Genomic DNA, 13,901 nt, shown 5'->3' with positions numbered 1-13,901 from the left:
CTGATTAGCAGCTGTTAGAATCTGCCCTTTGGAACCCAGGGAAGGTCAAAGAGGCTGAATGAAGTCTATTTCCTACAACAAGAAGTGGGGGGGGCCCCCCGGGGTCCTGCTGTTTCAGTTTCTCTGGCTTCAGTGGTTTTTCTGTGGTGCAAAATGCCCACCTTCTTCTGTTCCCTGCGAGGGAGAAAAACAGGTTGGAAATACAAAATTTGCTTTAAGCAGACTTCTGGGTTTTTCTTCATGTAGGATGAGCTTATTTATCTTGATCTGTGTAGATCTGTCTGTGAGTCCAAACTTGTTCTGCTCGTCGCATGACAGGCCAGTAAATTGGGAGACGAGGTGTCGGGGCAAGGAATAGCGACTTTATTCGGAAAGCCGGCAGACTGAGAGGATGGCAGACTAATGTCTTGGAGAACCATCCTGCTCTAGTCAAAATACAGGCTCATTTTATACAAAAAAATAAGGGAGGGGGTGTGGTTGGTTGTTGTAATCTTCTTGCTGCAGGCATTCCTTGTTCTTACAGCCATTCCCGTGGTCTAGGTCATGGTGTCCCTGTAAAGCTCCAGCAAAACAAAGGTTATTCTCTACTACATGTCCACCGCTGTATGGTCTGTGGTCTCTGAAAGTCACACAGTGCCCATGTCTCTCCTCCCTCTAACATCATTAGATGTCATGCGAAACTGTATGACCTTGGGTAAATCATTTCCCTTTAAAAAGCCTCAGCTATATATGAAGGCATTAGATTATGTAGTGGGTTGAACAGGATTCCAGAGTTCATGTCCATTCAGAACCCCAGAATGTGACTTTATTTGGAATTGGGGTCTTTGCAGGTGTAATTAAGGTAAAGATTGTGTTGACTGAAAACCTGCACAATGTAAGAGCAGTGAATTTCAGGTTTTCAGGACCTTACTGAGAACTGTAGCCCAGGAGACCGCCTCTCGGATAGTTCTAAGGAACTACTCCAAAGAGATAATGGAAGAGCTAGGATATATAATTTTTTTTTTTTTTTTTGGTGGGAAAAACATGTACTCAAGCATAAAAAGATTTGTGCTCATCACAGAGAACAGATATCTCAGATTAATGATTTTAATGCTTTTTATGTTTGGGAAGATGCAAAAATCTGGGGTCATTGAAATTTTTTTCCCTTGATATGCATCTTAACTCTCTAAAGGTCTGTGTATTCAAAGCACAGAATGCTTCCTGTTTCTCTCCAACCTGAATTCCCCACAGGGTATGCTGTGGGTGGGCAGCTGCAGTGGGTTGCAATTTAATCCTGATAGAATTAGATGGGTGGCAACATTCTTTGTTTTACAATTGAGATGAGTTCTTACTGGATTAGGATGGGTTCTAAATCCAAGGAGAGTGTCCTTAGACAAAAAATGACAGACACAGGTCACGTGAAGATAATGCAGGCAGAGATTGGAGTGAAACATCTACAAGCCAAGAACTGCCAGCAAACCTCAGACGCTAAGAGCGGATCGGGGAGTTTGTCACACAGCCTCCAATAGAAATCAGTTTTGCTGATACATTGATTCTGCATTTCTGGTTTCCTGAACTGTGAGAAAATAGATTTGTTGTTTTGAAATGTTGTGGCTTGGTGTTACACCCGGGCAAGAGACCAAGCAGCACTCAGAGAGTTGGAGAACTCAGGTTTATTACACCAGTGGGCCCAGAGGAGTTAACACTTCAAGCTCTGGACCCCGTCTGTAGGTTTACACAGGCCTTTTATAAGCTGCCAGTTTTATACTTTGCAACATCATATGCAAATAAAGTACAACAGAAGCTGACCAACCAGGAACAAGCTTTGTAGAAATAGGCCAATCAGGAGTGAGCTCCATGCAAATAAAGTACTACAAATGGACCAATCAGAAGTGAGAGTAATAACCAATCAGGAATGAAGGAAATAACCAATCAGAAGTGACCTCAGGGAACCAATAGAATTCTAGGTGTAAGCCACTTTAGAGGCAAAAAGTGAGATAGAGCCTCTGGGCCAGGGAACCGTATGGTGCTAAGAGGAGAGCAGCGGCCCTGCCTAGGGGTCCCGCCTCAAAGCCAGTTTGTGGTACTTTGTTATAGTAACCCCAGAGAACTACAGATTACTTACCATTTCTGGGATTAATCTGTATCTTTGTGGTGCTTGTAGTTTTTACAAAGTTTACTCACAGAATCATTTCTCATGGTTAAGTTCTTGCCAAGTGTGATACTGTGATTTATAATAAATATTTGGTCTTCCCTGTTTCTGGCACGGAGCTCCTAAAAACCTTGGAATTTCCTGTGATAAGAGCCATAACGGTGTATTTTGTTGTGTTAATGAGGTGACTTTTGGAAAGCACCTAAGGATTGGGGGCCGGTTGCCAGTGGAGCCTGTCAACCACGTGATTAGAGGGTTGGAACTTTCAGTCCCACCCCTTAACTTGGGACTGGAGATTGAGTTGACTCACCAGTGGCCAATGACTTAATCAGTCACACTGCTATAATGAAGCCTTTACAGAAACCCAGAAAGACTGGGTTCAGAGAGCTTTCTGACTGATGAGCTTGGAGACAGCTGGGAAGCTCCGCCCCCTTTCCCCATACCTTGCCCTGTGTTTCGCTTCCATCTGGCTGTTCTGAGTTACATCTTTTCATAATAAACTGGTACTCCAGCAAGTAAAATGTATCTCTGAGTTCTGCGAGCCCCTCTAGCAAATTAATTAAACCCAAAGAGGGGGTCATCAGAACCTCCAATCTATAGCTTATCAATCAGAAGTACACATAGCAACCTGGACTTACAGCTGGCTTCTGAGATTGATGGGGGAGCTGTCCTGAAGGACTAAACCTTTAACCTGTGGAATCTGATGCTCTCTCTGGGTAGACAGTGTCAGAACTGAGTTAAATTGTAGGACACCCAGCTGGTGTCTGAGAATTGCTTGGTGGTGTATGGGAAATGTTCCTCTACCCTTGGAAATTGGGTTAATGCAGGATCATTTAACCAGGTAACTTTTCTGGACTGCAGGTGGATTTTATCAACCTTTTCCCTTTTATTTTTGGCGGCTGCTCAGAGAGATAACGTATTTACCCAAGTGGCCTACCAAGTCAGTGGCAGCCCTAGGACTCCAGTTCACATGCTTTTCTCTCTAGTGCAGGAGTGGGTAGAGGATATGGGTAATAATACTGCAGTGGCCCCATCAGCTGAAAAGCTGAGTCCATGAGGATGTATATGAGGAAAGATGACCCTCACAGGCACGGGGAAGGGCCAGCCTCACCAGCTACACCTGTGTGGTCCTACCTAAGGCCTGCCCATGAGACTCAGGTCTCAGCTTCCATGGACTCACCACCTCCTCCTACCTCTGCACACCTGTTCAGGCCCTCTTCCTACCCATGAAGGATAGAGAGCATTCTCCTTGCTGCCAAAGTTGGGGTAGCATGGTGGAGGTGGAAAAGCATATAACTTTAGACTTAGCAGACCCAGGTTTGAATCCCAGCTCTGCAGTTTACCTGCTGTGGAACCCTGGGTAAATGACCTTATTTGTCCAAGGTGCAGGCACTTCGTCTGTAACACGGAGATAACAACCTTGCATAATTTTGGAGAGAGTTGGGGATTAATGTGCAATACCTCTGGTCCGCGGCAGCCACTCTGTAAAAGAGCTGTTCCCATTATTTCCCTGTGACAGTTGCATGGGCTTTATTCCAGTGCTTACACAATGTCTGATTTCAGTCTTCCGATTAATTAGCGTGTCAGTTTCCCTTAGTCCCAGGGAGCTCCAGTATCTTGCACGGCACACCCCGTATGTGGAAAGGAGTCCAGTAGGAGACATTTACCAGGGGCTTGTGCAGATCATGTGGTAGTGGAAAGGGTAAGGGCGTTGTTCTCAGTCACCCCTCTGCTGTTTCCTAGGTGTGCAGTTCAGGTCTTTCTCACTCACTAGTTAAATGGGGAGAGCAGGAACTTCTGGCAGCGTTGCTTTGGTCTTAACATGTATGTGATGGGTGATAAAGAGCATGTACTCGATGCGGCTCAGTGTTCTCACCTTCTTGGTCTGTGAATTCGCCTTTTCACCTGTGACTAGGAAATCTTCCACTGCTCTTAGGTCTGATCAGTCACCATCCGAAGGAGATGGACGTTGAAATCATTTTTAAAACAAGGTCGCTGGAGAAGAGGTCACCCTGAGAATCCCTCTTCAATTTATTTTATATATATAATCTTTTTGTGTATGTGCAGGAGATCATTAGGTCTGTTTATTCATTATTAGTTTTTTTTTTTAAATGGAGGTACTGGGGATTGAACCCAGGACGTCGTGCATGCTAAGCACTCGCTCTACCGTTTGAGCTACATGCTCCCCTGCTTCAATTAATTATAATTTATTCAAGGACTCAAAGCAGGTTTAGCAGCTGTTCTCTACCCTCTGCCCACCTCCAATTTAGGTAAAGAGTTACACATTTATGCCACATTTTAAAATTTAATTTTTATAACCAAGTGAAAACAGCATCTGAGTCCAGTGAAGAAAGTTGTTGACTTTTTTTTTCCATTGAAGTACCGTCAGTTACAGTGTGTCAATTTCTGGAGTACAGCGGAGTGTCCCAGTCATGCATATACATACGTACATTCGTTTTCATATTTTTCGACTTTCAAGAGCGTTGGTAAAGGGATCTGAGACGATGGCTGGGCTGCCACGCACGATTGTTAAGGAAACTCGGTGTCTGCTGGCAGAACCAGCCATTATTTTCATGTGGTCATTGCTGGCCCCCAGGACTCCCCCTTTGAGGGAGGGACTTCTAAACCTGAACCATTGCTTCCCGAAGAATACCCAGTGGCAGCCCCTAAAGTACATTTCATGAGCTAAAGTTACCATCCTAATGTAGACAAGTTGGGAAGCATATGTTTGGATGTTTTGAAAGATAAGTGGTCCCCAGCACTGCAGATCCTCACGGTTCTGCTCTCGATCCAGGCTTTGTTAAGTGCCAGATGATCCATTAGCAAGTGATAGAATGGAGCAGTGGAAGACCAATGAAGTCCGAGCCACAGAAACAGCTAGAGCATGGACTCTAGGCTATATGCCATGCATAATATTTCAATCAGTCCAGTCGTCAAGTGTGCATCACTTTCCCTGTTCTGCCAAGATTTCTCCCTTTTTTTGTTTGCATTGAATGGATGCTGTCTTAGAAACATTGCAGAATAAAAGCCCAGACATCTTCAGCCCTTTGGTGATTAAATACACATTTATGTCTTGTCCTGATTCCCTTGTAAAGCGTGAGCAGAGAGGCTAGAAGGATCATCTGGATTGTTGTGCAACGTTTAAAAGCAGGGGCCTCTCTCTGCTTTTATTCGTTTCCCCCATCATGGATTAAGTGTATAGCACTGTGAATGAAGGTGGTTGTTGTCAAGGGATTAGCCGCTGGCGTGTGGGTGTTTTTCTTTATTTTATTTTTTTTGAGGCAGGAAGGTAGTTTTAATTTTATGGGCTCATTTCCCTGCTTTTATGGTGATCTAACTACATTGGTTAAAAGCAGCTAACCAGTTAGTTCTTTAGAATATGCTCTCTAGCCAAGTCTAACTTTATGTACATCCTATAGATGGAAAAGCTTGATTGTTGGAACCAAAATGGGAACATTAAACATCACAGCCCTCACTAATAACATTGTAACTTTGCTGCGAGGTGTAGAACGCTCCCTTCAAGAAAAGGCTTGTCACCATTTTGTATGGCTTGACTGGAAACTTCTGTAAATCTTATGTTTTAGTAAAAATCTTTTTTGTTATTCTAAAAAAAAAAAAAAGAATGTTAATAAAAACTTGGTTTTATTTTTTTTTTGCTGCCAGATATTGGCGTCTGCATTTATCACCTGTATTTACTTGGTGTGTTGGAGCCTGCAAGGTGGATTCTCAGTCTTATTTCATCATATCAATATTGTGTTATATTTTTAAATTGAGATATAATTGACATATGTTTCAGGTGTGCAGCATGTTTCTTGGCTCTCTCTCCTGTTCCATGGATCTGTGTGTCTGTTCTCCTGCCAGCACCATACTGTTTTGATTAGTGTAGCTTTGAAGTATAGTCTGAAGCCAGGGCGCTTCATTCCTCCAGCTCTGTTTTTCTTTCTTGAGATTGTTTTGGCTATTCGGGGTCTTTGTGTCTCCATACAAATTTAAAAATTATTTGTTCTAGTTCTGTGAAAAGTGCCACTGATGTTTTGATAGGGATTGCATTGAATCTGTAGATTGCCTTGGACTGTGTGGTCATTTTAACAATATTCTTCCAGCCCAGGAACTTGGTGTATCTTTCCATCTGTTTGTGCCATCTTCAGTTTTCTTTCACCACTGTCTTATTGTTTTCCAAGTACAGGTCTTTTACCTCCTTAGGTAGATTTATTCCTAGGTATGTTCTTCTTTTTGATGCAGTAGTAAATAGGATTGTTTGCTTAATTTCTATTTCTGATAGTTTGTTGTTAGTGTATAGGAAGGGAACAGGTTTCTGTACTTCTTTATTCTGCAACTTGACTAAACTCACTGTTGAGCTCTAGTTGTTTTTTTGGTGGCATCTTTGGGATGTTCTATGTATAGTATCATGTCATCTGCAAAGAGGGAGAGTTTTACTTCTTCCTTTCCAATTTGGATCCCTTGTATTTCTTTTTCTTGCCTGCTGTGGCTAGGACTTCTAATACTATGTTGAATAAAAGTGGTGAGAGTGGGCATCCTTGTCTTATTCCTGATCTTAGAGGAAATGCTTTCAGCCTTTCACCATTGAGTATGATGTTAGCGGTGGGTTTCTCATATATGACCTTTATTATGTTAAGATGTGTTCCCTCTATGCTCACCTCCTGAGAGTTTTTATCACACAAAAGGGAATTTGAGAGGGATCCACATAGGTCCTAAGCCTGGGAGGAGGGGCTCCTTGGTCTAAGCGTGGAAAATGGAGGCTGTGGGTTTCTGGCCAGCAGCTCCTCCTGGAAGGGACGCCTAGGCTGTGTGATGCAGTGTGTGTCAGCACAAAATCTAACCCCTCCCCCATTCAGATTTTTTGAGACACTGGAGATGGAAGATCACCTGCCAGGGAAGTGAAGGTGACCTCAGTCAGCCTCGGGAGGTAGCGGACCCTTGGCATTCGTCATTCAGAAAGGCCACGGGCTCCTAAGGGTGCCCCAGGGCTCGGAAGCTGAGAGGTGACCTCTGCTGCTCTCCCCTCACTCGCAAGTCCACTCATGGTCCTCTCTTGCCCACATCATCCCTTCTGGCCTCCTAAGCAGCTTGGGCTACCCACTGCCCTCAGATGCCACCACGTGAGGACAGATAGTGAGTGCTGGGGGTGGGGGGCCAGGCTTCCTCCTCGTACTAGTTCTTCTTCACCCTACCCCTTGTCCCCATTCTTCAGTGAGCCCTTCCTTGAATTCACTGTATAAAGTACCCACCAGCTGTTCTTTCACGTCATCTCTACTTTTTTTTTTTTTATTATCTGATGTTATCCTTGTTTGTTGATTGACACTCAGTTAAAAGTTAAACTGCAGCAGAACAAGGACTTTGTCTTGGTCATCTTTGTAGTGCCCAGTGCCCAGTACCTGCACATAGTAGATGTTCACTAAATGCTTGTGGAAAGAATGACTCAAGGAGGGGATTTAATTAGGCATTGGAGGACTCCGAAGGAATCTTCCTTCCTGTCTTAATAAGTGTCCTCTGCCCTGGAGTGGCTTCCTCCTCTGTGACCCTTGGCCCCAGTCTGTCACCATACAAACCATGTGCCCTGCAGACTCTAAGCCACGTGTTGAGTCTTCTCTCCCACGTCTCTGGGGAGCTCTGGATCCATTTTTCCACCATCATGGTGCAAGAAACCAATTTTTTTTTTCACTTACTCCACATCAGACTTTCTCAAACCCCATGAATGCAGTAATCTTTGCCCCAGGGAGTGTGGAGGTCAGGAGTAAAAATAAAAACACACACCACAGAGCAGGGCTGAGCTTACAGTATTCACAGGAGCGTCTCATTGCTCTCCTGTGACTCATCCGTTTATTTTAATGACATCAGCATATGACAGTCTATTAAGGAAAAAAAAAACATTATTTATCCCATACTGGGGAAGTGGCACTATAACATTGTTTTAAAAACATCTTAAAATTTTTCCTCTTAGAAACTATTTTTGAGTTAGATAAATAAGCTTTGCCAAATGCTCAGTTCTGCCTTTGCCAGCCCTGGCTAGCTGGCATCTCTCATCAGCTTTGCCCAAGTGTTTCCTTTGTCTAAGCCAGCCTGGGGAGCACGGGTAAGTGCCCACAGGCCAGACCATGCCCCAGCTTCCCGGCCACCTGAGTGCACTGGGAGGTGGCTGGGGGGGAGGGTGGAGGGTACTTTGCTGGCCACCCAGAAGGTGTTGGAGGGTCTGCTTCAGGCTTTACTCTGTCTGGATGCCCCCTCTGGAGTCACGGGAAGAACACTGGCCCAGGTGGGCACCTACCTGGGTCTGTTCCTGCCCATGGTGTTGATTTGCTAGAACTTGGTCTGTGGTCTAGACACTGATTCCCAGCTTTCCCAGTGACCGGGGATCCCCTCCGGTTCCTCCCACTCTGTTATCTGGGACCTGGTGAGCCTTTGAGGGGCAGTTCCGTTTACGCTAGGGGCTTCTGCTCCCAGCAAAGGCAGTGGGCGGTTGCTCTGTTTAAGGGTTCAGTCTGCTGATAGCATTGTATCTGGTGAAGGGCAGACTTAACTCAACCCCCCTCCTGGCCTTGCCTCTTTCCTCCTTGTCCTCTTCTCTGTCATCTTTCTCAAGTGTCGACTCAGGTTCTTTTCTATAAAATTGAAAAGACAAAGCCATCTTCTCCAATGGGCCTTTTGGCATGTCAATAATAGCAACAACAACGGTAATAGTAACAGTAGCACCTTACATTTAAGGTTTTTAGTTTACACTTTACAAAGAGCTTTTAAATACATAAACCCTTTAGGGTCCCTTGGTTGAGTCAAAAAGGGACACTCCCTTCCTTTCCCCCTGAATCCTGCTCAGGGGGAAACAGCCTGAGCCCCCTCTTCTGCGCGTGTGCACATCCCCACACTGAACCATTCAGTGTGCAAATTAACCGACCGAGCTCTTCCTGCCCCGTGGGACTTCCAGTTTCTAGAATTTGGCTGCTCACATAAGGGAGTTTTAATCTCCGTTTGTTAGAGAAACTTCATTTTGGGGAGGATTTTTCTTAATGATCCTGAGTTTGGCTTAAATTCAGAGCTTCTAAAATTGAGGGGAAGGCTCAAAATTGCCCCCAAGCCACACTGAGAGAACCCTGGCTATCTTGGCAGACTGTGGCTGGATTCAGGGTTGGGCCCAGGGGGTGACTGGTGAAGAGAGGCCTCTGAATCCTTGGGGAGGCTGAGAGGAAGCTGTCAGCCTGGTGAGCTCTGCCAGGAAGTCGGGGACCCCGGGCGGGGCTCTCAGGACGGCAGGCTGAGCGGACCCCGTGCTGGGTGGGGAGAGCTGGCTGGGAGTGTTGGTGGTGGAACAAGGCTCAGGGCCACCTGCCTGCGTGAGGAGGGCTGGCAGGGCCTGGGGGATGGGAGGGGCATTGGGTAGATCCCAGGACACCCCTTCCAGGGCCGAGTTTCCGAGCTCCCACAAAGGCTTTGTGACCCATCTGGGAACCAGCGTTGTCTAGTCACAACCAGAGCATCCAGGGGAGCCCTAAGGCCATGTTGGGTGGCAGAGCCCTACCTCTTCTTCCAGGCCTTTCTCTACTTTGCCACCAGCTCTCTTCCTAAAGCGGAGCTTGTTTCGCTATTCCCCTGCCCTCAGACCCTGCTGGGGCCCTGGGATCTAGCCTGCCACACATGGTCCTTTGTGGTCGAACCCTTGCCTTCATGTCTAACTCACTGGTCCCTGCTCCCCAGTGTGCATCCACCGTCCTGACACCCCAGACCTCTGACTGCTCCCCAAACAAACCAGGTCTTTTGATATCTCACTTCGTTTTAATAGGGAACTCCCTGAAAGTTCAACTCCCTTTCCTGTGCCCTGGCAAACTCCTATTCATCCTTGAAGACCCAAGATTAGAAATTTTTCACTCTGAACAACTACTTCCATATAATAGAACAATTGTCTATTACCACAGTTGTTTCTGCCTCAGACCGTAGGATCCTTAGACGTGGGATGTATTTTCATCCCAGGAGAAGCAAGTCCTGGAGTCAGACAGCCTGGGCCCAAGTCCCGGCTCTCTGACTTATGAGGCATCTACTCTTGTGCAAGTCTTTTAACTTCTTCATGCCTCAATTTACTCAACTGTAAAATGGGTTAGCAGTGTCTTTACAACAGGGTGGTTTTGAGAGTTAAATGAATATATATATTTATATATATATATAAAAATTAGGATGGTACCCGATGTATAATGTAGTAAGTACTGAGTAAATCTAGCTATTAGTATTTGAAACAAATGCATCATAAGGTACAGTAAGTACCTGAGACATAATGTATGTTACAAACAATATACACAAGTAAATTCCTCCATCTTATCCCTTCTTCTCTTCATCCTCCACTTCCTTTTGTTCTTTAGTTCTCTCTCCTTTCCCCCTTTCCCCCCTTTTCCTTCCTTCCTTCTTGCCCTCCTTCCTTATCTGCCACCTGGCTTATGTTCCTCCATCTTCCTTTCCTTTCTTCTTGATTCACCATAGGCTCCTCTGGGGACACTCAGGGCTGGATGGTCCACTGAGCCCCACGCTCTCCTCTCAGATGCTTCTGCAGGGGAGGCTTCTGGGGGAGGGAGAGGTGGAGGTGAGACAGGGCATTGGTGTGAGCAGCTGAGTCCCAGGGCCATCTGCACTGGCCTGACAGGGCTGGAAGGGGACAGATGAGGGTGGGGAAGAGACAGGGGCAAGTGCCCTTCAGGGGGGCCGGCAGTTCTCGGAGTGGAGTCTGGGCTGGACGGGTAGCCCTTGCTCACATTCCCTGGTACCTAAGTCCCTCGGTCTAGAATCTCTCCAGATACTAAGGAGGCAGAACAAGGAATGAACAAGGCAGAATAAGACCAGGAAAAATGGGGAAAAAATCTACTTTCCTTTTTCTGGTAGGACTTCTCTGATGAACTTAAACTGCCTGGACCTTCTGTGTTTATGCTGTTCTGGAGAAGGAATCTGGAGTTTTGAGTCCGGGCTCAAGCCTTGCTCTTCCAGCTATCAGAGTTGCAGCTTAAGGTAAGATACAGGGCTGGAGAGAGGCCTCAGTTTCCCAGTCTATGAAATGGGGTTGTACTGCTTTACCCTTCCCTGGTCCAGGGGCTGCACAGATAGAATAAAGTGCAGTGCGGATATGCATCCGAAAGTGTTGTGGATGGGGAGGGGTCTTTGTCATGATGATGGGGGCCTGGAGGATTAGGTGACAGAGGCCATCTGTCCCATGGCAAGAGCCACCCAGAACTTTCCAGAGTCGGACTTCTACCGTAGCCGTGGGTAAGCTTGGCCCCCGACCTTCCTCATTCCCAGCAGCCCTGGCTGCCTGACACCACGTTCCAGTACGAGACTGGCTGCAGGGAGCATTGTGGCTCAGAGCTTCCAGAGGAAGGGCTGGTGCTGGGGCCCGAAGAGGTGGCGTGACCCCTGAGTTCCCGGGGAGGGGCCGGAAAAGAGCTGCTGTTTTCAGATTTGGCAAAACAGGCTCAGATTAAACCTGGGGCGGAGTTCAGATCGTCCAGTAATGGAATCAAGGGCAGCCAGGACGGACAAGGGGGTCGGCAGGGGGCGCAGACCCTGCCGGGCCCAGGGCTCATGGGACAGCAAGCGCTTTGGGTCCCAGCAGGAGTCTGAGGCCAGTGCAGTGCTCAGTGGCTCTTCCTGGGCGACCTGGATGGAAAAGTGGGGTGGTTATAGGGAAGAAAAAAAGGTTATTAAAAATAAGAAGAAATGACAAAGAAAAATATTTTCCTTCTTTCTCTCCTCCTCACTCCTTTTCCTAAGCTCAGTAAGCAGGTCTTCGTTTCTGCCATGCTCGTGTTTCTTGCACATATAAGCCGCCTCCTTCCTCCTCAGACAGGCTGTCACTTCTTTATTCTCATCCTTTAGTTTTAAAACATTTTTATTAGTCTTTTTTCTTAAAACTTTTAACAGCTGTTTATAAAAACACGACAAATACACAACACAAAACGAACAACTCAGTAAAAATCACTATATGGTACATATACTCAGACGGTGTGATATATTTATATAATAAAAGATGAAAATAGTCACTTTCTATAATAAAAATAAGTTCTATTTTTTGTTTATTTTACAATATACTTAATATTCTCTTCTTCTTTTGCTTCCTCTCCAGCTCCCACTTCTTCACCTGGAATCTCCAGGGGGTCCCGCGTGGCTGTCCCCACCCACCAGGCTGGAGTCCGCGGTGGGGCGAGGCCTCAGGCACACGGGCGGCAGCCGCACTCTAAGTGTCTCTCCACCTCTTCCACGAACGAGGAGCCGTCTGTGCACTGGAACACATATTTCCGCCGCTTGCTGCGGGTGGGCTGGCAGCACTGGGGCCCGCAGCCCCCACGACATTCCATCACGGGCACCTTGGAGGCGGTGGCGCAGGACGCATACCCCTTCTGGCGGCGGATCACCTCTCGGACTACCTCCCCCAGGCACGGATTCTCTGCGGAGGGGAGACAAGGTGAGGGCAGAGCACTTCTGGGGTAGGATGCTCGGCGACCCTTGTGATCTGAAGCCCATATGTACTTACTGCTTTGCTCGTCCGTCCACCTCCCTGCCCATCCACCCAAGGGCCTCGGCTATATACTAGATTTATAACTAAGCCCTAAGGATATAAGGGTGACAAGAGCAGGCTTGGTCCCTTTCTTCAAGGGACTTAAAGACCAAACTAGATGTGGCAAGCTGGTAGACTGGGCTATTTTGATTGCTCCACAGATGCTTAAAAACCAGATTAAATATAAGAAAAAAAAACTCAGGAGATTTCACCTAAACATTGGGATTTCTGGCTCCTCTGAAAACTAGGTGGTCTGGCAAAGCTGAGCCGGTGTCCCTGTATGACAGTGATGGGCCGAATTTGAATGCTTTATGTTTTACTGACCCAACTCTTCACCTCCACTTCTCAGGACACTGGGTGAGCATGTGCAGCAGGGGAGAGAGAACGAGAGAGAACGAGGACCAGGATCCTATCACTTGTAATCCCTGAGCCTCAGTTTCCTTGTCTGGAAAATGGTGACACATTTTGTGGTCCTTCCTGCTACTTCACAGTCTGTAACGAGCCTCAGAGGGATTGTGAATGCAAAACAGCTTTCTGCATTTTAAAGCTTTAGGTGGCTAATGTGAATTTTGCTAATAAGCCTGATGCAGTATTTTAAAATTATGAGGTTTTTAAAAGAATCAGAAAAAGACTACTGATCATAGGTGTGGGGGAGGGGAGAGTGCAGACGCGACAGCTTGGTCACAGTCGGGCCTCTGGTTGAAGGGAAGAGGGATGCTGTTTCTACTGTTCTGGTAACTTTTCCTGTTAGATCTGAAATTATTTCAAAATTCATTATTTAACAACATTGGTTAAGAATGGTATTTCAACAAGGGGTAAATGGGAGAGAGAGTCCTTTGGCGACAGGAGGTGGCCTGCCTGGGGTTCTGGTGGCAGGACGGAAGACTTCTCAGTCTCCCTGCAGGACAGAAACCTCCAAGGTAAGACAGAGCCATCTCAATTGTGATATAATTTAATTGTCCTTTTTTTGAGCTTACCTCCAAATTAATACACTAAGGGGGCCATGTAATTTGATGCTTTTGAAATTAAATCAGACCAAGAACTGTCTTCTGTTGACCCAGTAATGGCAGGAGGACTGGAAGGAGACTGCAGCGCAACATCTGAAATGTTTCTGTGCGTCAGACTCACTGAGGGCTCTTGTTAAAATGCAGGCTCTGATTCAAAAAGTCTAGGCTGGGCCTGAGCGTCTGCATTTCTAATAAGCTCCCAGGTGGGTCAGTGATGCTG

The 13,901-nt window shown here is 46.4% G+C and overlaps 1 protein-coding gene, 2 long non-coding RNA genes and 1 pseudogene across 3 annotated transcripts in view; 3 read left to right on the top strand and 1 right to left on the bottom strand.

The window, feature by feature from the left end:
* The window catches only part of LOC141574647 (uncharacterized), a 44,673-nt gene extending 33,542 nt beyond the window's left edge, over window positions 1–11,131 (top strand). Inside the window, exon 3 of the long non-coding RNA XR_012501592.1 lies at window positions 11,009–11,131. This is a non-coding gene — a long non-coding RNA (uncharacterized LOC141574647). The remainder of the gene's footprint in view (window positions 1–11,008) is intronic.
* LOC105082692 (ubiquitin-conjugating enzyme E2 N-like) lies at window positions 4,636–7,033 on the top strand (annotated as a pseudogene).
* SLIT3 (slit guidance ligand 3) overlaps window positions 7,920–13,901 on the bottom strand; it is a 583,328-nt gene continuing 577,346 nt past the window's right edge. The window contains exon 36 of the mRNA XM_074350310.1: window positions 7,920–12,563. Coding sequence (XP_074206411.1) covers window positions 12,328–12,563 — 236 coding nt within the window. The 3' untranslated portion in view covers window positions 7,920–12,327. The remainder of the gene's footprint in view (window positions 12,564–13,901) is intronic.
* On the top strand, window positions 12,443–13,721 carry LOC141574648 (uncharacterized). The gene is made up of 2 exons (XR_012501593.1): window positions 12,443–12,581; window positions 13,024–13,721. It is a non-coding gene; the product is annotated as an uncharacterized LOC141574648 (long non-coding RNA).

This window comes from Camelus bactrianus, chromosome 22, assembly GCF_048773025.1.
Source record: "Camelus bactrianus isolate YW-2024 breed Bactrian camel chromosome 22, ASM4877302v1, whole genome shotgun sequence".
Lineage (NCBI taxonomy): Eukaryota > Metazoa > Chordata > Mammalia > Artiodactyla > Camelidae > Camelus > Camelus bactrianus.
The sequence above is the reverse complement of the archived record's forward strand: the minus strand, read 5'-3'. Positions and strand labels throughout refer to the sequence as shown.